Source organism: Vanacampus margaritifer, chromosome 10 (assembly GCF_051991255.1).
Source record: "Vanacampus margaritifer isolate UIUO_Vmar chromosome 10, RoL_Vmar_1.0, whole genome shotgun sequence".
Taxonomy (NCBI): Eukaryota; Metazoa; Chordata; class Actinopteri; order Syngnathiformes; family Syngnathidae; genus Vanacampus; species Vanacampus margaritifer.
Window position 1 is genome coordinate 23,800,596 of NC_135441.1, and position 27,973 is coordinate 23,828,568.

General features: G+C 39.5%; 5 protein-coding genes across 10 annotated transcripts; 2 read left to right on the forward strand and 3 right to left on the reverse strand.

Moving 5' to 3' along the window:
- Window positions 1-255: 255 nt before the first annotated feature.
- Window positions 256-6,437, reverse strand: gpr137 (G protein-coupled receptor 137). Of its 3 annotated transcripts, none has more exons than XM_077578397.1 (8): window positions 6,275-6,437; window positions 4,795-5,283; window positions 4,657-4,706; window positions 3,554-3,794; window positions 1,509-1,658; window positions 1,272-1,397; window positions 1,045-1,163; window positions 256-967 (listed from the first exon to the last, which is right to left on the reverse strand). In XM_077578397.1, exons 2-8 carry the CDS (start codon window positions 5,164-5,166, stop codon window positions 871-873), a joined length of 1,155 nt encoding a protein of 384 aa, XP_077434523.1. In that variant the 5' UTR covers window positions 5,167-5,283; window positions 6,275-6,437; the 3' UTR covers window positions 256-870. The 3 variants fall into 3 exon arrangements, with proteins under 3 accessions (XP_077434523.1, XP_077434522.1, XP_077434524.1); XM_077578396.1 differs by lacking the exon at window positions 6,275-6,437 and adding an exon at window positions 5,775-5,999; XM_077578398.1 differs by lacking the exon at window positions 6,275-6,437 and adding an exon at window positions 5,775-5,890 and having other exon boundaries at window positions 4,795-5,238.
- pld7 (phospholipase D family, member 7) lies at window positions 6,082-16,026 on the forward strand. 2 transcript variants are annotated; one of them, XM_077578392.1, is made up of 12 exons: window positions 6,082-6,255; window positions 6,677-6,772; window positions 8,339-9,205; window positions 10,726-10,904; window positions 11,064-11,235; window positions 11,508-11,622; window positions 11,702-11,829; window positions 12,730-12,921; window positions 13,029-13,168; window positions 14,140-14,305; window positions 14,397-14,496; window positions 14,564-16,026. In XM_077578392.1, exons 1-12 carry the CDS (start codon window positions 6,088-6,090, stop codon window positions 14,764-14,766), a joined length of 2,526 nt encoding a protein of 841 aa, XP_077434518.1. In that variant the 5' UTR covers window positions 6,082-6,087; the 3' UTR covers window positions 14,767-16,026. The 2 variants fall into 2 exon arrangements, with proteins under 2 accessions (XP_077434518.1, XP_077434519.1); XM_077578393.1 differs by lacking the exon at window positions 6,082-6,255 and adding an exon at window positions 6,398-6,537.
- On the reverse strand, window positions 15,693-17,255 carry smim19 (small integral membrane protein 19). Of its 3 annotated transcripts, none has more exons than XR_013295641.1 (4): window positions 17,007-17,255; window positions 16,221-16,345; window positions 16,051-16,113; window positions 15,693-15,961 (listed from the first exon to the last, which is right to left on the reverse strand). XR_013295641.1 is itself a non-coding variant. In XM_077578399.1 (3 exons), the coding sequence occupies exons 1-3, from the start codon at window positions 17,138-17,140 to the stop codon at window positions 15,897-15,899; spliced, it is 324 nt and encodes a 107-aa protein (XP_077434525.1). In that variant the 5' UTR covers window positions 17,141-17,255; the 3' UTR covers window positions 15,693-15,896. The 3 variants fall into 3 exon arrangements, 1 of the variants encoding a protein (XP_077434525.1); XR_013295640.1 differs by having other exon boundaries at window positions 16,051-16,116; XM_077578399.1 differs by lacking the exon at window positions 16,051-16,113.
- Window positions 17,256-17,731: 476 nt separating this feature from the next.
- fam199x (family with sequence similarity 199, X-linked) lies at window positions 17,732-22,279 on the reverse strand. Its single transcript, XM_077578354.1, has 8 exons — window positions 22,138-22,279; window positions 21,403-21,609; window positions 21,057-21,276; window positions 20,798-20,956; window positions 20,575-20,736; window positions 20,325-20,508; window positions 19,513-19,616; window positions 17,732-19,442 (listed from the first exon to the last, which is right to left on the reverse strand). Exons 2-8 carry the CDS (start codon window positions 21,594-21,596, stop codon window positions 19,269-19,271), a joined length of 1,197 nt encoding a protein of 398 aa, XP_077434480.1. The 5' UTR covers window positions 21,597-21,609; window positions 22,138-22,279; the 3' UTR covers window positions 17,732-19,268.
- Window positions 22,239-24,929, forward strand: commd5 (COMM domain containing 5). Its single transcript, XM_077578355.1, has 7 exons — window positions 22,239-22,487; window positions 22,602-22,762; window positions 22,868-22,896; window positions 22,979-23,029; window positions 23,279-23,374; window positions 23,472-23,547; window positions 24,354-24,929. Exons 1-7 carry the CDS (start codon window positions 22,367-22,369, stop codon window positions 24,453-24,455), a joined length of 636 nt encoding a protein of 211 aa, XP_077434481.1. The 5' UTR covers window positions 22,239-22,366; the 3' UTR covers window positions 24,456-24,929.
- The last annotated feature ends 3,044 nt before the right edge of the window (window positions 24,930-27,973 follow it).

The following is a 27,973-nucleotide window of genomic DNA, read 5'->3' on the forward strand; positions in this document are numbered from 1 at the left end:
CAAAGACGTCGACTGGCCGTTTTTTTTTTTCCTACAACAAAAGCACATGAACAGAACTCAGTCGTAATTAGGAGTGTCCGAGTGATAAAGTCCATCTTTCCCATAGCACGTGAAGGCAAACTTACATCATGCAAATCAACTTGCGATTGTGATTGGTTAGCTTGGATCCAATCATGAATCAGAAGTGTTGACGTCATCCAAATGATGCGTTTTTATTGGTTTAGACACGCAAAAAAATAGTCTATGGGACCAAAGTGGTTGATATAAAAGTTATTTAATGTCGATTAGAAACAAACGTCAAACAGCAACAATATGGACAAGCAGATTTTAATTGTTTACACAGTACAGGTGGTCCAGCCAATACCACATTAAAGTCTTTTTTTTTTTTTTTACAATAAGTTAATTCATTAAAATACAAGATAATCACAAAGGAAGAATATAGAAAAATTACTAAGGAAAATGTTTTTTTTTATAAACAATACAATATTTTTAAAAAAATCTATGGGATAGAAAAGAGTGCATTTATGAAAAGCTCCCAGAGATCATAAACATTCTATTCAAGAGGAATGCTATTGAAGCTTTTCAAGGAAATTTAAGAGCTTATTTGAAGTTGATTGTCTTCTAGAAAAGTGACAAAATGCAGCTAAACCCAAGTTCAACCTTGTCAGAGAGCGCCGACTCATGTTGGTTCCCCTTTTTTTTTTTTTTTTTATGTAGATGTTAAAAACACTAGAAGGTGCATATGTAATGTTTGGTGACAATTCCTGAGGTTTTCAGTGCAAAAAAACACATGAATAATACACAGCGCGGATAGGTGGAGGTTCTACTGGTTGGCAAGCTGTTTTCTTTTTTTTCTTTTTGCGCCCACATTCAGTTTTGGGGGGTGGAGTAGAAGGAGTGGTGCTGGTGACTCCGATCGGGGGGGTTCCTCGCAAACAGGAGAGGAGTGGTCTCCGATCCGTACCAGCTGGCGAAAAAGGAAGGACATTAAAGGATAAAATCAAGACGTGAAGTTGACAGTACGGGTGCAATCGGTCGGCAAACCTTGAATGAGGCTGATAGGTGGAAGTCCACGGAGGAGCTACTTCCTCATCGTTGCCTTGGGGGTCATCGAAGAAGTACGGACGAGGTAGGGGCCTGTTGTTGGCGTTCAGGCTGTTTACCTGCCGCCATCAACAAAACACAAGGTGACTTACAGAATCCAGTGACGCCAACAATTTAGAAGTCAACCATCGCTTTGGGTCAAATTCAACGTTAGCTACTGGAACGACCTCCTGAGTCGGCCGGCGAACTCTGAAGATGAGGATGAGCAGACTGCTTGGGAGCAGCTCCCAGATGAAGAGGATGGCGCCAAAGGCCAGGTAGCCCCTATCGCCTAGTTCATTACGAAGGTCAGCCTTAAAAAAAAAAAAAAAAAAAAGACAAATATAAAGCTGCTTTGTTGTAGCATTTTGTTTGATCATGCTGAAAAGTTGCAAGTGAGCTGCCAAGAGGCAAAGTCCGAGTACTTGGTCAGAGACGTTGTACCAGTCAAAGTCAAAAGACTCGACATGGTGGTGTTGAGACAGAACCAGGACGCTCAGGTTGTAGCAAGCCCGGCTGGCAAACAACAAGATGACTGTGGCGCCGAGTGCTGCTGTACGACACACTGTCGTGCCCTGTAATGATATATTTAAAACAAAAAAAAAAATTTAAATCTGTTTGCATTCATTCACATATCAGTATTATACGATTCAAAATTATATTGGGAGAAAAATAGGGATTGAAATTTGAAAAAAAAAAAAATCACAAAAGATGTGGAAAACACAAACAGACACCAGCCCACATACATGAGGTCGTTTGTAATAGTTTTGGATTTTTTGTTATATTAGTTACGTTTAATTTCATTGTGACTTTTTTATTGTTATTTTTAGATGTGGTTTGCTAGTTTTTATTAGTTTCTATTTTGTGGAAAATGCTTCATTTTATTTTTTGTTTTTATTATTTCTTTTTTTTAATTAGTTATTATTAGTTTTAAATTTTTTGTTACCGAACTTTTTTTTTTCAATTTGGGATTTACTTTTTGCTAGTTTTTCCATTTACCATTTATTGTTATTTTTATTAATTGTATTTTTTTTTGGTTACTGAAAATATTTTTTCTTCTATTGTTTACTTTTCAGTTACCAGGGAAAACTTGGGTATGATTCTTAACCGTCTTTTCTTTTTAGATCTGGCTTGCTGTTATTTATTAGTTTCTATTTTGTGGAAAATGCTTCCATTTTATTTTTTGTTTTTATTATTATTTCTTTTTTTTTTTAAATTAGTTATTATTAGTTTTAGTAGTAATTTTTTTGTTACCAAATTTTTTTTTCAATTTCGGATTTACTTTTTGCTAGTTTTTCATTTACCATTTATTGTTATTTTTATTAATTGTATTTTTTTTTGGTTACTGAAAATATTTTTTCTTCTATTGTTTACTTTTCAGTTACCAGGGAAAACTTGGGTATGATTCTTAACCGTCTTTTCTTTTTAGATCTGGCTTGCTGTTATTTATTAGTTTCTATTTTGTGGAAAATGCATCATTTTATTTTTTGTTTTTATTATTATTATTTTTTTTTAAATTAGTTATTATTAGTTTTAGTTGTAATTTTTTTGTTACCAAATTTTTTTTTCAATTTGGGATTTACTTTTTGCTAGTTTTTCATTTACCATTTATTGTTATTTTTATTAATTGTATTTTTTTTGGTTACTGAAAATATTTTTTCTTCTATTGTTTACTTTTCAGTTACCAGGGAAAACTTGGGTATGATTCTTAACCGTCTTTTCTTTTTAGATCTGGCTTGCTGTTATTTATTAGTTTCTATTTTGTGAAAAATGCTTCATTTTATTTTTTGTTTTTATTATTATTATTTATTTTTTTAAATTAGTTATTATTAGTTTTAGTTGTAATTTTTTTGTTACCAATTTTTTTTTTCAATTTGGGATTTACTTTTTGCTAGTTTTTCATTTACCATTTATTGTTATCTTTATTAATTGTATTTTTTTTGGTTGGGTAAACTTGGGTATGATTCTTAACCGTCTTTTCTTTTTAGATCTGGTTTGCTGTTATTTATTAGTTTCTATTTTGTGGAAAATGCTTCATTTTATTTTTGTTTTTATTGTTATTATAATTTATTTATAATTTTTTTGTAACTGAAAATATTGTTTTCAATTTTGGATTTACTTTTTGCTACTTTTCAGTTACCAGGGAAAACTTGGGTATGATGCTTTACCATCTTTTCTTTTTAGATCTGGCTTGCTGTTTTTTTGTTTGTTTCTATTTTGTGGAAAATTTTAGTTTTTATTAATTGTATTATTATTATTATTTATTGATTGTTTTTGTTTTTTTTGTTACTGAAAACATTGTCAATTTTTGATTTACTTTTTGCTACTTTTCAGTTACCAGGGAAAACTTGGGTCTGATTTTTTACCACGTGGAAAATTCAATAACAACACATGTGGGTAAAGAATGCAACGAATTTAAAGCCAAAATGTCATACGTCGTACAATTTTGCAGAACGTCTTCGTCTCTCACCTTGCTGGTCAAGTAGGGCCCGGTGGAGCGCGAGTGTCGCGTGAGCAGCAGCAGCAGGGCGGCGAGCAACACGGCGTCCAGGATGAACAGCAAGTCGTTGACGAGCACTCGCACCAGGACCACAGTCCAGGTGCGCTCCCCCGGCCCCGTGCTTTGGCCGCGGCCCCCGAGAGCGGCGCAGCCCACGTTGACGCAGAAGAAGACGGCGTTGAGTGCTCCGTACATGCAGCGGGCCCGACACCTGGAACAAAATGGAGTCTGTATTTTATATTGAATACAGAGCACTCATTCAAATAATTAGTTTACTCGTCAGATTTTTTTGGGGGGTTAAATACACCAGTGGTCCCCAACCACCGGGCCGCGGACCTCTACTGGGCCGTGGGCACCTTTGGACCGGGCCGCGTCGGGCCGCACAATTGAAAGAATAAAAAAAACGTACTGTACTCCCGGTTAATTGATTAGCCGAGGCTTGAAAATATTTTATTTTGAAAAGTGACCAGATTCTCTCTGTTTCCGACGGAGATGTTAATTATCTCAGTCGCGTTTTGTTACCCTTGTTATGGTAGTGGACTTACGTTGCCGACAAACAGCCATGCACCCCCCCCCACACACACACCCACCCCCAACCCACTGGGTTGCCGGTCCGCCAAAGTTGTGGACATGTATGAACCGGTCCATGGTGGAAAAAAGGTTGGGGACCTCTGAAATACACTATCTAGTAATTTTTAACTCTTTGACTGCCAAAAACGTTAAATAACGTTTAGTAAAATCCTATAGAGGAGTGCCAAAGACGTTAGTTTCAAAACAGAGGTGAAACTAACCATTTTCTATTGTTGATTACTGAAAAACGGAATAAGGTAGAAACAAACTTTTTTTTCTGATGAAAGATGAGAGAGTCCAATCTTTCATTTGGTAGTATGTGTGTTTCCATAGTCCAAACACATAATTTTCTGTGGACCTTGAAAGATCAGTCAAAATGCTTAAAACGGCTGGCAACCACGGCATCCCTTTTCTGAAAACGTCTGGCAGTCAAAGAGTTAAATACAATTTGAAGCCTTCTTTACATTCAATATATGTTTATAAATTTGCATATGTTTACTCACAAGCGTTTTTCTACATCTGAGCTGTAAGACTCCCTGGCTTTGAGTAGCACCTGTGAAACGACACATAACCAAGTTGATCACAGATTTGGTAAAAAAATAAGTCATCTATCGTCACGTAGGAAACCCCCTTGGTCTCACCTGAGTGAAATACAAGTTGATGAGGCTCAGAGTGAAGAACTGCAGGCAGACAGGGAAGCAGTAGAGCAGCCAGTAGACGGCCACGGGGAGGTGGTTGGCCTCCAGCGCGTTTCGAAAGTAAAAGGAAAACAAGGTGGTGCGCAGCGCCGCCCACAGCAGGCAGAGGAACAGAAAGACGCTCTGGTAGCTCCAGCGTTTGTGCCTGTACAGGTGGAGAAGCCAGAGCTGGGCGTACACCACCAGGAAGAGGCCGCCGTACAGCGCCGTGTACAGGATGGTGAAGCCCAGCTGGACCGAGGGGGCCACGGCGGGTCGCAGCGGGACGGGCAGGCCGGTGGAGTTGGGAGGAGGGTGTGTGACTGGCGCTTCCATGGTGGTCTTGACACTTCTAAAGGTCCATGTTTGGCGACCCTTCGCTCTCAAATGGAAGTTAACGTGCGACACCTGACGACAGGTGCATGGACACACTGAGTCAGATGAAATGGGGTGCTGAAATAAAATGTAAAAAAAAAAAAAAAATAGTAGCAGGGTAAAAATGAAACTGTGCAGAAGCAAACATTTAGACCACAGTGGTTGCCATGACAACGGCTTATTGTTTTATTCGCCTGAGACAAATGCCAGCGGACTTCCTGCTCCGGTTTTATTACAACGACAAATCTTGAGTTTGTTATCACTACGCCGGTTAACATTTAGAATTATATAAACATTATATATTTTTAATCATTATTCTGGAGCGGTACGAGGACTTTAAAACAAGACTAACTGACTTATAGACAATATAACCAGCTGTGTCAACAAGGTCGGATGTTTGTGTCAACAACACTATGCTAACTTCCAAGAGCTAAGCTAACCGTTCTTGACATTCACTTTTTATAGCGCAACAACACGAGGATCGGATCATGAATTTCATACCGTCACTCCCGTCATGTTATTGACCCTAAAGTATAAATAATATCACTGGAATATAAGACATTACAGACCTTATTTCACAGGAAGCTGAGTGGACGACGTTCCTGTCGTTACTTCCGCGTTACGTCACATGCTTCAAATGCGATAGGCGGAGCCTCGGGTTTTGATTCCAACCACCAATCAGCAATTAGCAGGAAATCGCGGTTACATTCAGTTGTTGTATACACGCAAAACGGATTTTGATATTGATTTATTGGGTACAAAAATAATCTGGCGGGGAATAATATTCAGCGAACGCATTGGTTCGACAATCTAAATTTAGTTGCAGTGCTTGAATTCACATTCTGCTAACCGTCGCTTTTTATCTTCAAAGTCCCCAAAACAATGCCGATGATTCTGCGACCCAGAAAATCGATGCGCGGCATTGATGGCGACGACGACGAGGCGGACGAAACGTCAGAAACAGCCCAGAGTGAAACATCGGAAACAACCGCAACGCCGAAGAGGAAGTCCATCCGCCTGCCGAAGAAACCCACGTACGCGGATTTCGCGGTGAGGAATATTACTCAACTTTTCCGCCTCAAGCGAGTGAAGAAAACTTCTCGGCGAGCCACGTAGAACGGCGACGGTAGAAGCAGCATCGCTAGCCGACTTGGACGGAAAATTGAAGGAAACGCAAAAGAAGCAGCGGTAGCGGCGGCGTGTTGTAAAACAGTCGCTTTATGCACTCTGGACGTGCACTCGCGCAGCATTTGCTCATCGTCACAAGCTTTTATTGTTGGCTGTGAAGCGTTGCGCGTGAGCGCGTCCACACTCGCAAGCTACCGCGTCATGGTAGGTCGTTTATTATGAGCCCTTTTTTTTTTTAACAGCCAAGAAGATGACTCATCGCTTTGTAGCTTAACCCACACACCGCATTAATTTTTTAGAGGTGGACTGGCCGTACTGACTCTGGATTTTGTTTTTGCCGCAGGAGTTCGAGGACTCTGACTCCGATACCGGGCACGGCGAGGTGATGGAGAAAGTACAGACCGATGATGAAGAATCCGTGGAGGAGACCGATGACACGGTATCGACACACTAAATGCTTGACTATCATCTTTTTTGTCTGAAAAATCTTGCGGAAATATTGATACTACTTGAACTTTTCTTCTTTTCACGTCGTGCGTGTGACCTTACAATCACAAACATGAATGTCATTTGTTGAGATGTTTTGGGGTACATCAAAACGAGGTAAAGGGGGAACGTAAATTATTGTTTACAACATTGCAAAGCGTAAATCTGAAACGCGTGGTGTGCATTTGTATTCAGCCCCTTTTGTTCCTAAATGCAATTTAGTGACTTTTTGGTTGATAAACGACCAATAACACCATTAGTAGAAATATACCTGTTCTGTGAAAGCTTTGAAGGGTTTGTTTGATAACACTAGACCATGAAGACCAAGCAATTCACACAAACCAATTAACCGCTGAATACAAACGCACACAGCGTTTTTCAGATTTGTATTTGCTTCAAATTTTTAAAACAAACCACTTTACAATTATGTGCTACTTTGTGTTGGTCAATCACATACAATCTCTGTTAGAAATATTCAAAGGATATAAATCTTTTACGTGATCTATCAATCCATCTATGTACTTCATCGGTTTATCCACCAATTTGTCTTTCCATGTCCGGCTAGCTAGCTAGCAAGCTAACGTGGGCTATCTTATTAAGCTATCCAGCTGATCTATAAATGTTTTCTATCTAGTCTTAATTTTCTATCCATTTATCTATAATTGAGAAGTGTTAAATAATTTAAGACAAGTGGGACTCAGGTTAACTCAGGTAAGCTTGTTGAGCACGTAGTTCTAACTAATAATGGTAAAGCAACATTTAATATTTATTCTCCAAACTATAATAGATATTTTTGTTTGATGATATGGCCATAAATATTAGGAATTTAGTTTAATTCCAGTTGCAAATGAAATAATACAGTTTTATTTATGTAAAGGCTTTTTTTATACTCTTGTATGTCATTAGATTGTGCAGTTGGACTTAATATTTTGTCTTATAGTAAAGTACAGGGTGTCCCAAAAGTCATTAAAGCGTAACCTCCATTTAACTCATTCACTGCCATTGACGGCTATTGATGTAAAAAATTCATTTGAACTATTTCTATTAGTTTAACATTTTTTCCACTTTTGTTAACAAGAGTATGGAAACCTATAATTTTTTTATTGTACATTTAGAACAGATATAAAATTTATGATTAATCGTGAGTTAACTGTTGAAGTCATGCGATAAATTACAATTTTAAAAAAATTAATCGCCTGACGCGATTAAAGAAAAGATTATTAAAAATTAGGAGCGTCAGGTGCAATTTTTTTAAAATTGCAATTAATCGCATGACTAAAATAGTCAACTCACGATTAATCACAAATGTTATATCTGTTCTAAATGTACAATAAACAAATCTAGGTTTTCATACTCTTGTTAACAAAAATGGCAAAAATTGTTAAACTAATAGAAATAGTTTAAATGAATATTTGACGTCTATAACCGTCAATGGCAGTGAATGAGTTAAAGTCATGAAATGTAGTAAAAGATACATGATGTAAACATCACATTCTAATCAGTATTGCGTCCTTTTAAGGAACTGAAACACTGCAGTGTCGTGCTGGACCGTCTCAACGACACGAGCCGCAAAAGCGCCAAGCCTGCCTCGCGCATCCCGACTTTCCATAAGCGCTCTGCCGCCGCCAGCGCAGAACTGCCCTTCTCCAAAAAGGATCCTCCCGCCAGTGCAGTCCAGCCTGCTGACAAACCCGCAAGCGCTGACTCATCAAAGTCCAAATTAGCTGATGTTTGGGAAAAAACACCCCCGCAGCCATTAGCCCGCACCCCGAAAGTCAGCTCGGAGGCCCTCGCCGTCCCGAGCGGCGAGGAACAAACGACTGCAATGGCTGCCCTCAAAGGATGGTCCGAGACGCTGCCGCTCGGTCTGATGGTCAGCCCCAGGCCCGCCCTTCGACCAGGGGAGGGTCTCTTCCAAGAGGAAAACAAGAGCCAATACGCAGAGATCGATAGCGCCGCAGGGCGTCTTCCGTGTGTGGACCCGCCTCCGGAAGAAAGTCCACAGAGGCCTTATATTGCGGCAAAGATCAATATTGCTCTTAAACTGTCCAAGCATCGCACTTGCCTTCCTGATGTCAGCCAAACGGAGGCCATCGTGGACGAAAAACCACCATGGGAGACCGAAGATCCAAACGCAGCCGAGTCAAAGGACGTAAGGTCTTCGTCAGATGTAGATAGTGAGGACGACGAGGCTTCGGATGATCAGGCTTCAGACGATCCGCCATTGGACGATTCCGGCAGTGCGAAGGACCACGATGAGGCGCGAGCTAGCGAAATGGACAGCGAGGACGTCGCAAAAGACAAAGCTGAAATTGACGAGGAATCTTCCGCCAGCCCGCCGGTGGCAGAGCAGCCTGCCGAAGTTCCATCTACCAAGTCGACAAAGGTGAGCTCGCAGGTGTTAACGGCACTCCCAAAAAAATGATGGATTTCCCGCAATATTGTGATGTGACTTAGTCTTTTTAGTATCGACTACAACAGCAATACTTCGGCTAATGGTGTTTAACTTGACAACAGAGAGAAAAATCGTCCGATTGTTTTTTTTGCCATTTTTGTTTGGGCGTCATTAACTCATTTGCTCCCAAAACCGTATAAATACGTTCTATTTACGTGTTAAGTGTCCCAAAGACGTATTTATACCTTTTACTTTTTTTTTTTATGCTAGAGCATACTGAAGGCTTTGATGCAGCCTCTGAATTGCAAAGCAGGGGTGAAGCAATTGTAGAAATTACAAAAACGGCCAGCAGGTGGCAGAAGAGTATAAGAGATCAACCAGGGCCATGTTGCAAACAAGCTGATTTCCCCACAGTTGTAAACAAATTTGTGAATAATGATGAAACTTAGCTATATTCTAATGCTAAATGCTGCAAAACTGAAACAGATAAAAATATACATTTTTTTCCGGATGAAAGAAGAGACTCTAATCTTTTATTTGGTCTTTCATGTTTTTATAGCAATAGAACACAATATTCTCTGAGCCTTGCAAAATCTGTCAAAATCTAGTAAAATAGTCAGGAGCGAAGGAGGTTGCTTCAGTGAAAATGGCTGTGAGTGAATGAGTTAATCGCGCTTAAAAAATTGTGGTGTTAAAGGAACTTCAAATTAACTCATTCACTGCCATTGACAGCTATAGTCGTCAAAAATTAATTTGAACTATTTATATTAGTTTTAACATTTCTTTTCCATTTTTGTTAACAAGAGTATGAAAACCTAGATTATTTTTGGGGACATTTAGAACAGATATAAAATTTGTGATTAATTGGGAGTTAACTAGTGAAGTCATGCGATTAATTACAATTACAAATTTTAATCACCTGATGCCCCTAAATTTTAATAATCTCTTCTTTAAAAATAATTTTAAAAATTATGAATTTTGACTATTTTTAATCGTAATTAATTGCATGACTTCACTAGTTAACTCACGATTAATCACAAATTTTACATCTGTTCTAATACACACACAAAATTCTAGGTTTTCATACTTTTGTTAACAAAAGTGGGAACAAATGTTAAACTAATAGAAATAGTTCAAATAATTTTTTTTATATACATATAGGGGACATATCAAACTTCACATTTGCACTGAAAAACTGCTCCGCCATTAATTAAAAGGCATTGAAATCGACTATTCTGCCTCACTAAACCCCTTAACAGGACAGGTATAAAAAAAATTATTAAAAAAAGAGTTGAACTGGCCAACCTGCCCGTTGCTATGGCGATCACCTCAACTGAGACCTCTAGATACATGCGTTTAGTCACACCCGCCGCAAACATCTTTGGAACGCTAACACATTCCAAAGATGTTTCTCTTGTCTTATAACTAAGCTGTTGCCAATTTTCCCTCACCGCCCCCTTGAGGTTGAAATCAACAACAACAACAAAAAAACGTCTTCTCTCTTTTTGCAGAAATCGCAATGTGGCAGCTGCGCCTTGTACTTGTTGCTGCCTGCGACTCTGCTGCTTCTCGGTATGCACGCGTGGCGCTTTGGCCTTCCCCTGTCGGTCAGCCAGCTCGCTGCTCACCTGCAGCTGCACTGGCTGGAGGGCGTGGGCCCCGTCATGGAGCAATGTAGCAGAGATTGTAGGTGAGAAAAGAAAGATGATGCCATAACAGCTAAATGCTGCTTCACCGTGTTGGCTTTGAACTCTGGGCTCCACTAATTGACCCGAGTCTGCAGGCATCAGAACCCTTCTGTGTTCATATCCAGCTAGCATTCCTTGAAATGATTTTCCCGTGTCTTAAGAGTCCATCTGGTGGAGAGCATCCCGGCGGGTTTGTACCCGTCCAGCCCGACGCCGCAGCAGAGCACGGAGGCCAGCTGGCTGCGGCTGCTGGACAAGGCCAACAGCTCGGTCAGCATCGCCGCTTTCTACATGTCGCTGCGGAGCAACCATTCCGACTTTGCCGACACCCAGGTGAGGGAAAGCGCTTCGGGCCTCGCGCCGACCCCCCCCCCCCCGCCCCCGCCCCCGCCCACCTCTGACCAGAGATGGCAAATCCAGGTCCAGAAAGTAAAAACCCTTTAGCCCCTCGTGCTAGCTAGCTAGCTCCCTGGAAGGTAAACAAGCACCCGGTAAGCTAGCTAGGGAGCTAGCTAGCTAATTAGCTAGCACCTAGGTTTAAAGCCAAACTGTGGCAGGGTTTTTACTTTCTGGATTTGCCACCACCGACGTCGCCATGTTTACAGGGCAGGAAGGTCTTTGAGCAGCTGAAGCAACTTCCATCCAAACGCGTGAAACTCAAAATAGCCGTCAACGGTCCGCAGACCGCCACTCAGGACACGAGCGAACTGGCCGCGGCAGGTATTTGAAGAAAGACTTAAGTTTTTTCGCTCACGCATGACGATGAGCTCGCAGTGACATTTGCGACTTGTGTTTTTAGGTGCCAAGATCAGGGAGGTGGATCTGAAGTCGATATCTGGCGGTATCGTGCACACCAAAATGCTGGTGATCGATCACAAGCACTTCTACTTGGGTAGCGCCAACATGGACTGGCGCTCTTTGAGTCAGGTAAAAGAGAAGACGGGGAAGCGCCCTGGCGGGATTCAAATTTAAAAGAAGTAGAGCTGCAGCCCGGGCCACGTTGGGGTCCTTGTGCATTGGGGTACTGGCATGATGTGTGTTCATTTTTCATGGTAACAGGGCATCGCCACGGCAACAGCTTTGAAAATATAAATATAAAATATAGGGGTATTATTATTAGTTTAAAATGTTTTCCACTTTTGGTAACAAGAGTATGAAAACCTAGAAAAAACATTTTCTGTTGTACATTTAGAACAGACCTAAAATTTGTGATTAATCGCGAGTTAACTATTGAAGTCATGCAGTAATTACCATAAAAAATGTAAATGGCGCCTGACACGATTTTAAAAAGCAAAAGAAAAGATTATTAAAAATTAGGGGTGCAAAATATAGCACTTTTTCCCACTTTTGTTAACAAGAGTATGAAAACCTAAAAAAAAAAAATTGTACATTTAGAACAAATTTATAAAATTTGTGATTAATTGTGGGTTAACTAGTGAAATAATGCGATTAATTACGAAAAGAAAAAAAATGGCTTAATTTTTATTTTTATTTTTTTTAAAACAAAACAGAAAAGGTCTATTAAAAATTAGGGGCGACAGGCGATTACATTTTTCAATCATTAATCGCTTGATTTCACTAGTTAACTCACAATTAATCACAAATTTCATATGTTCTAAATGTACTATAAAAAGTTTTAGGTTTTCATACTCTTGTTAACAAAAGTGGGAAAAAATGTTAAAACTAATAGAAATAGTTCAAATGAATTTTTGACGTCTATAACCGTCAATGGCAGTGAACGAGTGAACAGGTTTTGGAGCCGACGCCATGTGACTTTGATGTTCCAATTGCGTGACCCGGACCAATATCGTTCTTTATGCCTGTCAGGTGAAGGAGGTGGGCGTGGTCGTGGAGGACTGCAGCTGCCTGGCTCAAGACGCCGCTCGCATCTTCGAGATGTACTGGAGCCTCAACGGATCGCTGCCGCCGTATTGGCCGGCTCGCTTCACGGCCCTGTCCAGCTCCCGGCAGCCTCTGCAGCTCAATTTCAACGGCGTCGCCGCGCAAGTCTATTTGTCTGTGAGTTACGGCGGCGCTTTTGAAATACTCAAAACTCGTTTCTTCAAACGATTTTCGAAAACATTTCCTGTCACGTCCCTCACCGCTCGGCTTGCATCTCGGGGCAGAGTTCACCTCCGCAGATCTCAGCCCGCGGACGCTCAGACGATCTCGCCGCCATCTTGTCCGTCATTGACGACGCTCAGGAGTTCATTTTCATTTCGGTCATGGATTATCTTCCTCTGGCCGAATTCGCCAAGCCGCTCAGGTGACCAACTTCTATTTGTGTTTTTTCAGGGCCGATACAGATACAGATTATTACTAGTTGAGGATTGGAGAGAAGAAAAAAAAAATAATTCCGATTTTAAAGTGAGAATTCCGACTTAAATCTCAAAATTCTGACTTTATTTTGAAAATTCAGACTTTAAAGTTAGAATTGTGATTTTAATCTCAGAATTCCGATTTTAAAGTGGAATTCTCAGATTAAAGTCAGAATTCTGAATTTGGTCTTTATTCTCAGAATTCTCTCCTTAAAGTCAGAATCATTTCTTTAAAGTGATTCTGACTTTATTCTCAGAATTCTGATTTTAAAGTGAGAATTCCGACTTGAATCTCAAAATTCTGACTTTATTTTCAAAATTCAGACTTTAAAGTTAGAACTTTGATTTTAATCTCAGAATTCCGACTTTAAAGTGATTCTCAGATTAAAGTCAGAATTCTGAATTGGGTCTTTATTCTCAGAATTCTCTCCTTAAAGTCAGAATTATTTCTTTAAAGTGATTCTGACTTTATTCTCAGAATTCTGATTTTAAAGTGAGAATTCCGATTTAAATCTCAAAATTCTGACTGTGATTTTAATCTCAAAATTCCGACTTTAAAGTGAGAATTCTGATTTAATTCTCAGATTAAAGTCAGATTTCTGAATTCGGTCTTTATTCGGAGAATTCTCTCAAAGTCAGAATTATGACTTTAAAGTCAGAATTATGACTTTATTCTCAGAATTCTCTCTTAAAAGTCAGAATTCTGAATTCGGTCTTTATTCTCAGAATTCTCTCCTTAAAATCAGAATTATGACTTACTTTTTTCCCCCTCTCTCTCTTCACTGGCCCAAATCCTCTTTTGTATAGAACACATAATGTGTGATACATTTTCTATTAATCACAAATTCATTAAATTAGTTTTAAGGATACATTCAATTAGATTTGAGACGATGTTGGTGGTCTCCCGTCCCGCTCTCAGATTCTGGCCCGCCATCGACTCGGCACTGCGCGCCGCAGCCTGCACTCGGGGTGTAAAAATCCGTCTCCTGGTCAGCTGCTGGCAGCACTCGCCCGCCGCCATGTTCACCTTCCTACAGTCGCTGCTCGTCCTCAACAGGCCGCCGATGAAATGTGACATTGAAGTGGTGGGTGATGGAATTCAAGTGGCCTTCATGATTTGGACACTTCCTGGATTTTGGCAGCACAAGTCTGAACAGTTATTTTTTTTCTATGCAGAAAATTTTCACCGTGCCTTCAACCATTGAGCAGATGAAGATCCCGTATGCTCGAGTCAACCACGCCAAGTACATGGTCACCGACAGAGTCCTCTATATCGGTCAGTCTCTTTCTTACCCGCGACAAAGCCGCTCCTGCAGATGACCAGCAACGGCATTATTTTCCAGGAACATCCAACTGGTCCGAGACGTACTTCACCGAGACGGCCGGAGTGGGTTTGGTGGTGAACCAGACCGACTCGGAGGTCAAACCAGGCCAGCGAACTCTGCAGAGCCAAGCGGAGGAGCTCTTCGAACGAGACTGGAGGTCGCATTACTCCAGCTCGGTGTCGGTCGCCGACCTCCGAGTCTGCCCTCGCATGCCGCACTGAATTCGTCGTGACTAAAGCTTTTGTCTTTGCTGCCTTTCCAACTTCAACGCTGCCTTTTTGCAATTTTTGAACGGTTTGCGACAACTGCGGGAAACTTCTGTGTATAATTTGTTTTCATGGTTGGTTTCAAATTGTGTTCTTGTACAGTTTTTGCACTCAGCGCTGTTGAACTACCAATCTGAGTTGTACATTTTTTCTTTTCTTTTTTTTTGCCTGGAGCAATTTGTATATGTTCTGCACGTTATTTCCCCTGTTAATTAACTCATTCACTGCCATTGACGGCTATAGATATCAAAAATTATTTTGAACAATTTTTATTAGTTCAGCATTTTTCCCCACTTTTGTTAACAAGAGTATGAAAACCTTAAAAAATATATATTGTACATTTAGAACAGATACATAAAATTCGTGATTAATTGTGGGTTAACTATAGTGAAATCATGCGATTAATTACGAGGGGAGAAAAAAAAACGTCCTAATTTCTAATCTTTTTTTTTTTAATTAATCGCTTGACTTCACTAGTTAACTCACGATTAATCACAAATGTTATATCCGTTATAAATGTACAATAAAAAATTCTAGGGTTTCATACTCTTGTTAACAAAAGTGGGAAAAAATGTTAAACTAATAGAAATAGTTCAAATGAATTTTTCACGTCTATAGCCGTCAATGGCAGTGAATGAGTTAAATAACACAAAAAGCTGTAAAAAATGTGAAATGCTGCTGAGAGAAAAAAAATACTCTATTCATTAGGAATGCTGAAACCAATTGTGATTGGTTAGCTACGATCCAATCATGAGCCAGAAGTGTTGGCATCATCCAAATTATACGTTTTTATTGGTTAAACACGCAAAGTGTTGGAATCTTCCAAATTATATGTTTTTATTGGTTAAACACGCAAATATGTCATGTCCACTGCAATCATCTTTGGGTCTGAAGTTTTTTTGTTTTTTTTATTCATTGTACATTTCAAAGTATTTTTCATTTTATATAATCCCAGCATGATGGAAGTTCCTTAACTGGCTACTCGGGTTCATATAATTTTGTCCAAACTGTCATGACTTCACCTGGCCGAGTCTTCTTCATGCATCATTGCAAAATAAACATTTTTGAGGTCCAAACAAGATACCTCATTCCATGGAAAGCTGAACACTATCTGTCTGGCCTTGATGCTGTTGCTGATCATATTTCCGAGCTGGAACACATAACAGAGGACTTAATGTTAGGCCATCACAAAGGAAAATAAACTATCCAATTTCACTCACGTGTCTGAAATTAATTTACAACTTCTCTCTGTTGAATAACATTACATAGATGCCAGCAATGTATCGTGATCGGCAAATTATTCTGCTTTTCGGGACATCATTTTGTTCAGTGGTGTGAGATGATTTCCTAGGGACAATAACGCTTGGCAAGCATTAAATTCAAGCGAGAAAACAAGAGTTGATACCAACCGAGAGAGTACATCTCCAGCTGTTGTCTCAGACGGACTTTCTGCAGGCTGTCGTAGAAGTTGGGCTCTGGGCTGTTCCCAACGCTGGGAGGGAGGGTGAAGATTCGCATGATCTTCCGCTTGTTTCTACATAAAACAAAATATCAGTTGGATGCATCAGTGAAAGGAAATGGTGTCTTTAAAAATAAAAAGGATACATATTAGAGTTCACCAACTCCGGGCCTCGAGGTCCGGAGTCCTGCAGGTTTTCGATGTTATCAACACACCTGAGGATCATTATCAGGCATGCTAATGAGCTGATTATGTGAATCAGGTGTGCTAGTGGGTGGAAACAACTAAAACATGCAGGGCTCCGGACCTCGAGGACCGGAGTTGGTGAACCCTGTTAATTAGACCCATAAAAACTCATTCTGGAAACAAAACAACAAGCTTACTCAAACAGGACACCATATTGATTATTTTCAACTGATAATTTCACAACATAGGGACATTTCACAGTCGTCAGATACATTTTACATCTCATGATTTTTATTTTATTTAATGGTGTGTTGTTAAGGATAACAGTCATTCCAAAATCTATGGTTATATTTTTTGCCCCACCTCCCATGAAATTTCAAATCTATTTTCAAATCAAATCATATATATATACACAGCAGGGAATTTTTTAACGTCCATAACATCCTAAATATGGGAGCGATCGTTTTAATATTATCATCAGATTGAGTAGAGAAGTGCACATTTCTTATAATCAATAGAACAATGTTAAGTAGAAATCGAGTGTGCTCACTTTCTGGCGTACATAAGCAAGCCGAAGCTAACCAGAATAACCAGCAGGTAAACGTTGGTGGCCTCGTTCCAGGCTTCGTGAACAGAGTAGTCGATGGACTCGGGTTCGTTCCCCGAACGGCCGTGAGCCCCCATGGAAACGATAGACTGGCGCAAGAACTGTGCTACTCGAGTATCTGTAAAATACCTCAAATACAATAAAACTAGCTTGCGAATTAGCTTCTCCCCGTTGTAAATACCGTGACGTCACGTTCACGTATTTCCGGTAGATTTTTTTAATTTTTTTTTTAATAGACATTTTTCACAAAACAAAATGACCGAAATTGATTTGGTCTCAATTAATTTATAACAATATATATTTAACAAAGGTCAAATTAATAAGATTTAATAAAAATAAAAAAAAGAATATCCAAATTTAAAATATCGGGTGATACAACCACTGTCACAAAGTATTGGAATGAATCCGCTAATGCAGTAGTAAATTCTACGAAAACCACTATTTTAGGTTATATAAATGAAAAGCAGTTAATACTACAGTAACTAAGTATCTCGTACCACATGATGTATTCATAACCTCGAACTGTTGAGTTACTGCTGTCAACCGTAGACAAGGAACTAGTGCGAAAAAATGTTTTAATTTTCATCCAAGCAGCTGAACTTTCTGGCTCGTGAGCGAATAAACAATAATAATAAAAATATAAAGAAAAAAATAGAGAAAAACCCAGCTGACATTTTTTCCCAACAATTTTAATGTTATAATCAGTGAAACATTATTTACACAATTTCATTGCATCACTTTTTTTTTTTTATCCTTTTCAAAATGATCTTCCTTTTTTTTCTCCAAAATAGAATCTTACTACTGCAACGCAACAGAATATATAAACTGCTTTGAAAAGAATTGCTGCAATTAAAAATCAATTCAGAAGGGATGAGAGCCGAAGGAGTACATGATAAAAATATCAAGGTTGTTAACATAGCAGAGATGGACAGATCAAACCAGTTGTTACTTACAAATGCCATCAGACATATTGTACATCAATTTGTTAGAACCCATGGCTGCCCCGTGTACAGTACATGATCTGTTGTAAGACTTCCAATAAGACCATCAATTCATTCATTCATCTGTGCGTGGCAGAATTACATTCGGAGTGCTATCAGGGGAAAACGGGCATAAACCAATGAAACAAACACAAAACAGGACTAAATATTATTAAAAATATTGCTAACTTTCGATAGCGCCACTACTTTTGTAATACACTCACACAGAGAGCGAGAGAGAGAGAGAGAAAGAGAGAGAGAGGGGGGGGGGGGTCATGGGTCACTGAATGAAATCTTGACCGCTGTGGATAAGCTGAAACAAGCAGTAAATATGCATTTATTTACAGCACACGCACGTTTGGTTAGCGGCTGCATTGGAAAAGGAACAACGCTGACGGTTACTGAATTATAGAGAGGACGCGCTGGCTTTAACATGCAGTGTGTTCAGTGCTCCCTCTGAACCTTGACAGCGGAACGTAACCACAAGCTGGAAGGACAGCGCAGCTCAACTTCAGTCCTTCTCAGTTAGCAGCCAGTTAGCTTAGCGCAGCTAAATTGAGCCTGTCCAAGTTACTAGACTATTATATAGCCAAAGTGAAATAGACATTACTCACAAAAAAATGTAGAACGATTGGACATTTAAAGTGAAATTTCAGGTTGAACCTAAAATGCTAAATAATCTTTACTGTTTTATGTTTCAGTAGCTTTTGGGCAACGTGGCGCTTTGGAGCAAGGAGCTAAATGGCAAACAAACGCCTGGCGTGTCGTGGATACAAATTTTCTTTACGCTATTTTTTTTTTTGGCGCCCCCAACAATTTAAACACAGTATTTTAAAATTAAGCAGATGAAACCATCCAATTTTCCAGGGCATCATGACATCGTTTTCAGTCGACAGCAGAGGGCGGTATAAGACAAAATGGCGGCATCGCCTACTGTATTCATGAATATATTTTCTTTTCTTTCTTTTTTTAAATTAGACTTTGAATACATGTAAATAAATTAAAGATTATAGTGGGTTGTTTTTTTTTTAGACTGAAATTTCACTTGTAAGCCCAACATCCCCCCCTTTTTGTGAGTGTTGTAATGACGGCTAGTCCACGTTTAGCATTAGCTACGAGAAGCTCAAGTCAAAGGGTGTTGTTGCGCGAACACTAAACTAAGCATGCTAAGCTCTACGGTGGCAAGCGCAGGCGTTAAGAGGGAGCACTGATTCCTTCACTGATGTCACATGAGTATGTCCAAGTCGTCTCCGTGGCCGTCCTCCTCGGTCACCCGCAGCGACAGCACCTCCTCGTTGAGGAACAGACCGCTCAGCTGCTCCTTGCGGGCCTGACGTTGCTCCTTCAGCTGGCGCTTGCGCAGGGCCTTCTGCTGGAGCTTGCGCTGCTTGGAACGTTTCTGCAAAGAGGCGGCGAGGGCGGTTACGGAAAAAAAAAAGGCGCTCGGCGAGATGAAAAAGCGCTCTTACTTTTGAATCTCGGATGCGTTCCGCGGCGCTGGAAAGATTGCCGTCGCTGTGGGCTCTGCTAATGTTAGCAACGCTGCTTCCGCTGCAGGCTGAAGCTGTTCCACCTGGAGGGCAACGTGACAGCAGAAATGTTGGGCTTCAAATCAAAACTCAAATACATTGTTCTGCTTAAACTGTGTAAATGTCAATCTCAGGTGCTGAACAGTAAATAGAATCAAGATTTTTGTAGCCTTCCGTGAAAGCAGACTGGCTGTCTTTACGTTTCAGCAAAATAAGAGTTTTGCAAAAATCTGCTTTTACTCTGAAAAAACAATTATCACGGTTTTTAAAAATAAATTCTGACATCTTATGAACCAAGCCATTACCGCTAAATGAATCATAATCAAGTTAATTTTATACACTTGCAAGTCTGACTCGCTAATACTAACTAGTGCAAAAGAACGGCTCCACGCTGCAAAAAAAACAACTTTTATTGGAATAACTTGATGGTGACTTTTTCCTTCTACTCTCTAATGTGGCTACAACTTAACTGTGTATCAGACCGCGTGGAACCACACTGCCCCCAAGTGGCCAAATCAGGTACAACATGAACAACGCTCCAAATAAAGGCATACACAAACAAAGGGAAGACAGTATAAAATAATTTAAATAAAATCGATTTTGGGACATTTAAAATCGATTCTGAATCGTACTAAATGAGCATCGATTTTTTGGCACACCCCTAGTCTCTACCTATTGCAGGTGCGCCTGGAACGATCTCCCTGTTCCGTTAAAAGTTTTTTTTTTTTTTTATGGTGTCCACGGTTTGGTACCTGCGACAGAGTTGGAGGCCGTGGAGCCGGTGGAGGAGCTGGCCGAGCTGACCATGCTGGCGTTACTGCTGCTGGCGCCGCTGACGCCGCCCGCGCTGGCGCTGCTGTGGCTGCTCCTCTTCCAAGCCTCCCTGGTGCTGCTGGCCCTCTGCCGCGGACCGTGCTCCCGAATGTAGTTGCGTACCTGGCAATTGGCGAACACTATTGTACTGCTACTATTATAGGCAATTTAAAATGTCTCGTGTCGCACCTGCTTGAGTTTCTCATCAGTGAGACAGTTGAGCTCGATGATGAACTCGCTATCCGTGGGGGAGATTTGAGCGCACGGGTCGATGATCTTAATGATGTCCAGCTGCTCTCGCAGGCCCATCTCCGTGCTGACCTTACGACTCAGGTACTCGATGTATTCCACCTGAAAGACAGATCCGGTTTTGCTGCTGTTCTGACATGTTCATGACATCTGCCAGCATTACTTGTTCGTCGTTGGTCATGGCGCTCCATGGCAGCTCATCCAGGTTACGGTGAGGGTGGGGCTTAGGCTTCCTCTTGGGGACCAAACAAGGTGAATTGGGGATACTCGGGATGATGTCGGACAGGACGTCGCTGTTGCTGGTGATGTCACTTCCTGGCAACTGGAGGATGGATGAAGAATGAGGCACAAGACCTCAAACTCAGGCCAATTTTTCAGTTTTGTGTAAAAGCATCGGCATCGTTTTTGCACCGCAAACCCACCTGCCACTCAAACTCGCTATCAGACCAGTCCCAGTAGGTGCTGATGGAGGAGGAGACATCGCTGCAAACGCTGCCCTCGGGAAACAGGTCCAGGGACGTCAGTTCCTGGTCGTCCAGCAAGGAGTAGCAGTCGTCCTGGTCGCCCACAGACACGGAAGAGAAGAGCTCCTCGCTGCACTCGGAGCTGGCAACGCTCGTGCCGCAGGAAGTGAGGTTCCACCTGGACAACAAGTCAAGGCATCAATTCAAGTGTCAAGAGCCAAACAATATATTTAATTGTCTCTTGTTAAATGTTAAAACGGGTTCCACATCTCCATGAAGGTTTCCTTGACAACATTGTACTCGCCTGTTGCCGTGGAAGCGTCGTAGGGGGTCCGTCCTATGACAGGATGAGAGCTGACAGCTGAAGTCACTGACGTCCAGGGTCCCCACATCGCTGAGGTTGGCCCTCTGGGAGAGGAGGGGGAAAGGCTCTTCTGGGGCCAGAAACTTCTCATACTCCTCAGGGGCCAGAAATTTTTCATACAGAGAATCCGACATGGTGTAAATGTACCTGAGAAGGAGAAAAAAATCATAGTCATTAAATGCCACCAAAGTCGACGGGAACAAGTTGCCTTAAGTTTTATTCCAATGCTCATCCTGTTATCACCATTTAACAAATAATGACATATTCGGCCAAATGACTTTAAAATACAGCAAAACAAAAATAATTGTCTTGATTAATTGTCCTACCCCAAACAGCTACTAGTTTTAACAGGACTGCTTTTGTTTTCAATGTATTTGTTGCTGATTTGACGTCACCATTTAATCGTCCATTAAAACTCAAGCTAAATCTGCTGCCGTGCAGCAAATGTAATAAAACAAGATATCAATATTTCTAATTCGGCAAATTATTGCTATGTGTTGTCGTAACGAAGCGCTGGCCACAATCGTTAGCTTGCTGCTAATGCTAAATGCCAACGGGGCGTTGACAAAAGCCATCAAATGATCCCAAAGTGATTTCACCAACCCACGAGTTTATAAGAACACATTAAATACAACTTAACTCGGTGTGATGAATAATTTGACATAAATCACTAACCTATTGTTGTTCAAAGTCTAAGCTTTTTACGCGACCTCCATTTGCAAATCCTCCCCACCGACGAGTTTCGTTGTTCACGCGAGAAACGAATAATCGCGAGATTTACTGGAGCCAGAACAAAATCATGTGACGCAACACGGAAGTTGTCACCGACTTGAAAAGAAAACATGACTGTCTTGAGTTTAATTGCAGTTTAGCAACTATTACGTACAAAGTTGAACATTTAGGAATGTCGTTGACCCTAGAAAAGGACACCAGCTTTCTGGGTGGTAGAATACCACCTGAAATCGAGTCGATGTCGAAAAACCTGAAGGATGTGGAACAAGAGACGTTCAGAAAATTACTGAAAGGTACTTGCTAGTTAGTAGGGATGCTATTGGAGTTAATAGATTATCGCTTTAAATAACATGTCGATTTGTATGCAATTAAATTATGTGTTTTGTTTATGCATTCCGTATTTTCAGCTGTGGTGAATGCCCTGGAGGGGAAAGACTGCAGAGACACGATGAAGTCAATAGCAGAGAACAGTGTCTTTGCACAGGAGAAGCTCAGTCACATTGTAGCTGGAATGTACAGATTGTTGTCCGAGGCTATTCGCGTACCGCAATCATCACTTAAACAGGAGGTGAGCCTATTGTCATGCATCGAAATTACACTTTGAGATTACACACATCAATACAGAGCGTTGTTTTAACTACGAAAGCTCTCATAATGCTTCTGTTCTTTGTAGGCCTTCAAAGAAGATATGCGAGAACTGAGGCAAGTATCAAGACGTGTTGATGTATTGCTACTACTTTCTTTTCTGCGTGTAACTTTTATTTTTTTTTTGTCTTGACATCAGGATAGCAGAAGACTTTATCACAGATTTTTGCAGTGTGGTCTTTGGAAATCGGTGTGTATTTACAGTTTAGTCTTTTGGTGTCTTTCCTATATGATTATGTGGTGCCTATCACGCTGTTAATAATAATACAAATATATTTGTGGTGTGCATGTTGATGTTTGAATGACTGCTGAAGGGCTGTGGAGCATTTCATTCAGAATTAGAAATCTTAGTGATAAACCTAGGACAGATGTCTTAATGTTGTTTGTAATATATCAAAATAATCCTCTTGTTTTTTTAAATTTTTTATAACAACTGTAGCCGCGCAGCTCTGGAAGCAGCCACTTCTCAGAGGGATCCCCACCTGCCTACAATCGAAGAATTTAAATGGAGAGTGGATGTTGCTATTTCTACAAGGTAAAAAGCACAAACGGAGGCTACCCGGCTCGCGTACGTTTTTTTTTCTTCTGCTCTGCGACTTGGAGAGCAAATTTTGACACCTGTCTCTCCTCAGCTCGTTGGCCAGAGCACTGCAGCCTTCTGTCTTGATGCACCTGAAACTGTCGGATGGAAGTTTTCAACAATTTGAGGTATTATAACGATTAGTGTTAATTGAATGTGAAATTGAGGCATTGTCAGTGCACAGTAAATCAAACTGTACTGTTACTTGGGAACAACTCAACAATATCACTATGTGCAGTATATTATCATACCAGTAAGGTCAACATATTTAAAGAATTCAGTGATTGAAGATATTTTGTAGTAGACTAAACCTCCCTTGCCAAAACATTAGTTACACTATGTGACATCTTGTGCACTAACTTAAAATAAAAAGTGTTTAAAACTCACTCACTGCCATTGACGGCTATAGAGGTCAGAAATTTGTTTTTTCTATTAGTTTAAAATTTTCCCACTTTTGTTAACAAGAGTATGAAAACCTAGATTTTTTATTATTATTGTACATTTAGAAGATATAAAATTTGTGGTTAACTAGTGTCATACTATTAATTATGATTTAAAAAATGTCATCACCTGACGCCCTTAATTTTTAATATTTTCTTTAAAAAAAAGATTTAAAAAAAAACATTTTTTTATAAAAAAAAGATTATTAAAAATTAGGATTTTTTTCATAATTAATCCCATGACTTCACTAGTTAACTCACAATTAATCAAAAATTGTATATATTTTCTAAATGTACAATAAAAAAAAAAAATCTAGGTTGACGTCTATAGCCGTCGTTGGCAGTGAATGAGTTAGAATGAAACAAAAAATTGTGAGTAAATTACAACGTTGCCCCCCCCCCCGTGTTATTCAAGCACATTACAGAACAGCAGCAGAGCGTCATCATCTGATGAGCAAATGTATCAAGTGACAGGTTATTGTTTTCCCGCGCAGGTGCCACCCGCTAAATTCCAGGAACTGCGCTACAATGTGGCTCTGATCCTCAAAGAGATGAACGATTTGGAGAAGAGGAGCATTCTTCGGATCCAAGACTGACAGATGTGCCGTAGTGTTGAGAGTGATAAGAAAACTTGATCTCCCTTTTTTTTTTTTTTTTTTTAACTTTACCTTCTCATTCTGCCGGACACAACATTAGGTACACACGATACACAATGTAATGAGGCACCGTTCCAAAAATGATTTGATTTCGATGCAGCTGTTGTCGTGATCTTATTGGAGAAGTCAGAAAATGAACACATTTATTTTGTTGTAAACATGACTGAAAATAAAATTAAAATAACAGTGTCATGTCATGTATTTATTTGGACTATGTATTGCACTTTGTATGTGAATCTTAACATGACTTTTGATCCATTTAACTACTACAACAATATTACAAAAAAATATTATTGGATAGTATTGTATTACTGGCAATTTACATTTTGTATGCACAACCAATATTTGGAGCTGTCACTAAAGGCAAAATATTGGCATCAAAATAATAATAAAAATGCTTACTACAACTATTAACTTTGTTGAAGTGTCATGAAACATGTTTGTTGAGAATTTTTCCAATTTGCAACTTAGTTTAGTTTTTTCTTTTAATTTTAGACTACAGATAGACCATATAGGTTATTAGTAGTCAAACAGGCCAATAATTGATATTTGGAGCCAATATTCACGAGAAGGAAATGCTGGCATAAAAAACAAGAAAGAAAAAAATACAAACTCCAACTCATAGTTTGTCAAAATATTTTTAAGCGTAGCAGCTTTTCAGAATTGCAAAAAGTTGATTGATTATTTATTTGTAAGATTTTTTTTTAAATTCAGAAATAAACCAGGGACCTCCCAGGGTGATTGGTATTTCTTTAAAATGTAAACATGTACAGTGGGTTTAAATATTTTTTCAAATTTGTAACATATTGAATTTTTTTTATTATTTTATTTTAGACATACAAAGAATAGACTTATTTGTTTAAAGATGCTACCAACAAATGCAGGGAATTCTCTGTATAAAGTTAATTTTTAAATTAATAATTAAATAGTTCCCTGAAATTAACCTAGTTTGAAATTGCTTTCTTGTCGGTCTTCAGATTTAAAAAAAAAAAAAAAAAAAGGCAGATGCCAATATTATCGTCAAAATAAAATATTGGTGCAGATAATCGACTTTCAGTTTACTGAAATGAGAAAAAAAACATTTATTTCATAATGGTACTACAACTACGTTTTTCTTTTATTAGATGTCTACATGGACACATTTGTGTGTTAAAAATAAATAAATCATCCTTTGCCCGATGTTTATGCCACATCTCTTCCAATTCAGCAAATATTGCAAATGTTTCTTATAGTCTTAATATCAACATTGTTTTTTTTTTCCATTCATTCTGGAAAAAAAAAATCTAAAATGGCCAGCTTCTTTTTTTTTATTTGGTAAAAGCATAACTATACAGTACACTACTATCTAATTGTATTCTAATAAAACATTTTATGTTATCTTATTTTAAGTAATACCCATTTAAGTATTTAAATCTATACATCAATACCATCATGTGTTTTGTAACCACAGCAAGTCGTGCGAGTTACTTTTCGAATAATAAATGCACGATTTTGAAGGTATCAAGTTCCCATCAGCATTAGCATCCGTGCTCTTGCATAAGACCAACCATTTGTGTCCTCATTTGTATAACAGCGTGTCAGGTGGTCCGTGCGTGTCCACCAGCCTTTTATGTCTATGGCAGGGATTGAGTTCACAGGCTAGACCGGCCGACCTATATTATGCGGCTGCGTTACTACGGACACGGGCGCAGATCGTCGTAACACATAATCACACGCGCGGCTTCCAGATTAGCGAACAGCTTGATTGTGAAACGGCGGGAAATGAAATTGGCATGAGGCGATGCTGATCATGCAGTGCCGTTCTTTCTTTTGAAACAATTCCTTCACTGCAATCATCAAACTATGACCTTGAATTCCTGTCTGACGTGAAGTTAAATAGCATGTCTTGTTTATAAATAGTCGACCACATAGTATAAGCAGCATTTCAGGCAAAAGTCTTTATTTTATTATTTTCGTTCTTATGCAAGTACTTGTGCAATCACTGACTAAAGTTCACGTGTGTGGCTACCGTACTGCCTGTTTGTTTTAATTGCGCTTCTTTACATTCTCTTTTGCAGAGGTGGCAAATCCAGGTCCAGAAAGTAAAAACACTGCCACAGTTTGTCTTTAGCCCCTGGTGCTAGCTTGCTAGCTCCCATGGTGCTCGTTTTGCTGCTATGGAGTGTTATACATTATTAACATTTTTAATTCTTTATTTCATATATTAACCATGTTGAAATGTTTTATAGATGTGAAGTAGGTAAAATAGTGTTGAACTCAGTATAATTTGACCTTAAACTAAGCTGGTACACATTGTTTGGTCTAGAAGTTCCTTCTCAGTGTTCTGTGGGAAAACACATTCTGTTCGTGAGAGAGAGCGCACTCCTACAACTATACTACATTAGGAGCTGTCGAGTTCAACTTGTTTGTGAGATTTTGTTATGGGAAGAAGTACGAGAAGTGCCCTGAAAGTATATTTTGTCTAAAAAGAATGAACACAGGTGCAACTGAGAATTCTGTTTTTGTAATCTGTTTTCTTCTCTTATATAACATATTTGCTTATTCATGAGAGGAGGAGGAAGAGGTATTTTTCTTTTAGACTTGATTGTAATAAAAAGCTGGCTCTTCGAGGGAGGAGGGGCATTATTGATCTGAAACTGCTTTGAGTTCTATTCAATGATGTGACAGGAGATCTCCAGAATAAATCATCCTTGCGCAGGGACTCTGTTCATGTCTTATCTCATCATTTGATTTACTGGACACGCAAAAGTATGGATTTTTAATATACACCCTTCAGGAGCTAGCTAGCTAGATAGCTATCATCAGGGGCTAAAGCCAAACTTTGGCAGGGTTTTTAGTTTCAGGTGCTAGCTAGCTAGCTCCCATGATGCTCGTTTACTTGCTATGGAGCTAGCTAGCATCAGGGGCTAAAGCCAAACTGTGGCAGGGTTTTTAGTTTCAGGTGCTAGCTAGCTCCCATGATGCTCGTTTACTTGCTATGGAGCTAGCTAGCATCATGGGCTAAAGCCAAATTGTAGTAGCAGGGTTTTTACTTTCTTAAATTCAAAATCAAATAAAAAAACTTTAATTCAATTCAATAAAAAAAAGTCCTGTCTTTGAAGAACAGAATGCAAATTTAAACCAGATTTTTTTTTTTATCCCATTAATTGGCAAAATAATCGACAGATTAATCAGTAATTAATCTTTAGTTGCCCTTGCTGTAGCCCTTTTTCTGGCCAGGTTCATGTCGCCAACTGGAACATTTTTAAGAGACCATTTCAAGATTAAACAAATAAAATTAAGAGCACTTCAACTCATCTAGAGAAAATGATACAGAAACTCAAGTTGCTTACATTAGTTTTTCAAGTGCACTTATGAAAGCAAAAAGTTGACTTGAAAAACAGACGTTGCAGTCATGACCTGATAAGAATAACTTGAGTTCATTGAGTGAGTGGATGAGAACTTCCAAGTGACCTGAA

Bases quoted from the DNA above. Each gene is read 5' to 3' on its own strand.
- smim19 (XM_077578399.1), bottom strand. From the start codon at position 17,140: ATGGGGGCTCACGGCCGTTCGGGGAACGAACCCGAGTCCATCGACTAC. The intron at 16,346-17,006 runs GTGAGCACACTC...TGTTTTATGTAG, and splicing joins TTGCTTATGTACGCCAGAAA to AAACAAGCGGAAGATCATGC. The intron at 15,962-16,220 runs GTTGGTATCAAC...TATGTGTTCCAG, and splicing joins GCTGGAGATGTACTCTCTCG to CTCGGAAATATGATCAGCAA.
- gpr137 (XM_077578397.1), bottom strand. From the start codon at position 5,166: ATGGAAGCGCCAGTCACACACCCTCCTCCCAACTCCACCGGCCTGCCC. The intron at 3,795-4,656 runs GTGAGTAAACAT...ATTTTGTTCCAG, and splicing joins TCAGATGTAGAAAAACGCTT to GTGTCGGGCCCGCTGCATGT. The intron at 1,659-3,553 runs GTGAGAGACGAA...ATATCATTACAG, and splicing joins GGCCCTACTTGACCAGCAAG to GGCACGACAGTGTGTCGTAC.
- pld7 (XM_077578392.1), top strand. From the start codon at position 6,088: ATGCCGATGATTCTGCGACCCAGAAAATCGATGCGCGGCATTGATGGC. The intron at 9,206-10,725 runs GTGAGCTCGCAG...CTCTTTTTGCAG, and splicing joins CATCTACCAAGTCGACAAAG to AAATCGCAATGTGGCAGCTG. The intron at 14,306-14,396 runs GTGGGTGATGGA...TTTTCTATGCAG, and splicing joins TGAAATGTGACATTGAAGTG to AAAATTTTCACCGTGCCTTC.
- fam199x (XM_077578354.1), bottom strand. From the start codon at position 21,596: ATGTCGGATTCTCTGTATGAAAAATTTCTGGCCCCTGAGGAGTATGAG. The intron at 21,277-21,402 runs GCGAGTACAATG...CTTGTTGTCCAG, and splicing joins CGACGCTTCCACGGCAACAG to GTGGAACCTCACTTCCTGCG. The intron at 20,737-20,797 runs GTAATGCTGGCA...TCTGTCTTTCAG, and splicing joins CCATGACCAACGACGAACAA to GTGGAATACATCGAGTACCT.
- commd5 (XM_077578355.1), top strand. From the start codon at position 22,367: ATGTCGTTGACCCTAGAAAAGGACACCAGCTTTCTGGGTGGTAGAATA. The intron at 23,375-23,471 runs GTAAAAAGCACA...GTCTCTCCTCAG, and splicing joins GATGTTGCTATTTCTACAAG to CTCGTTGGCCAGAGCACTGC. The intron at 23,548-24,353 runs GTATTATAACGA...TTTCCCGCGCAG, and splicing joins GAAGTTTTCAACAATTTGAG to GTGCCACCCGCTAAATTCCA.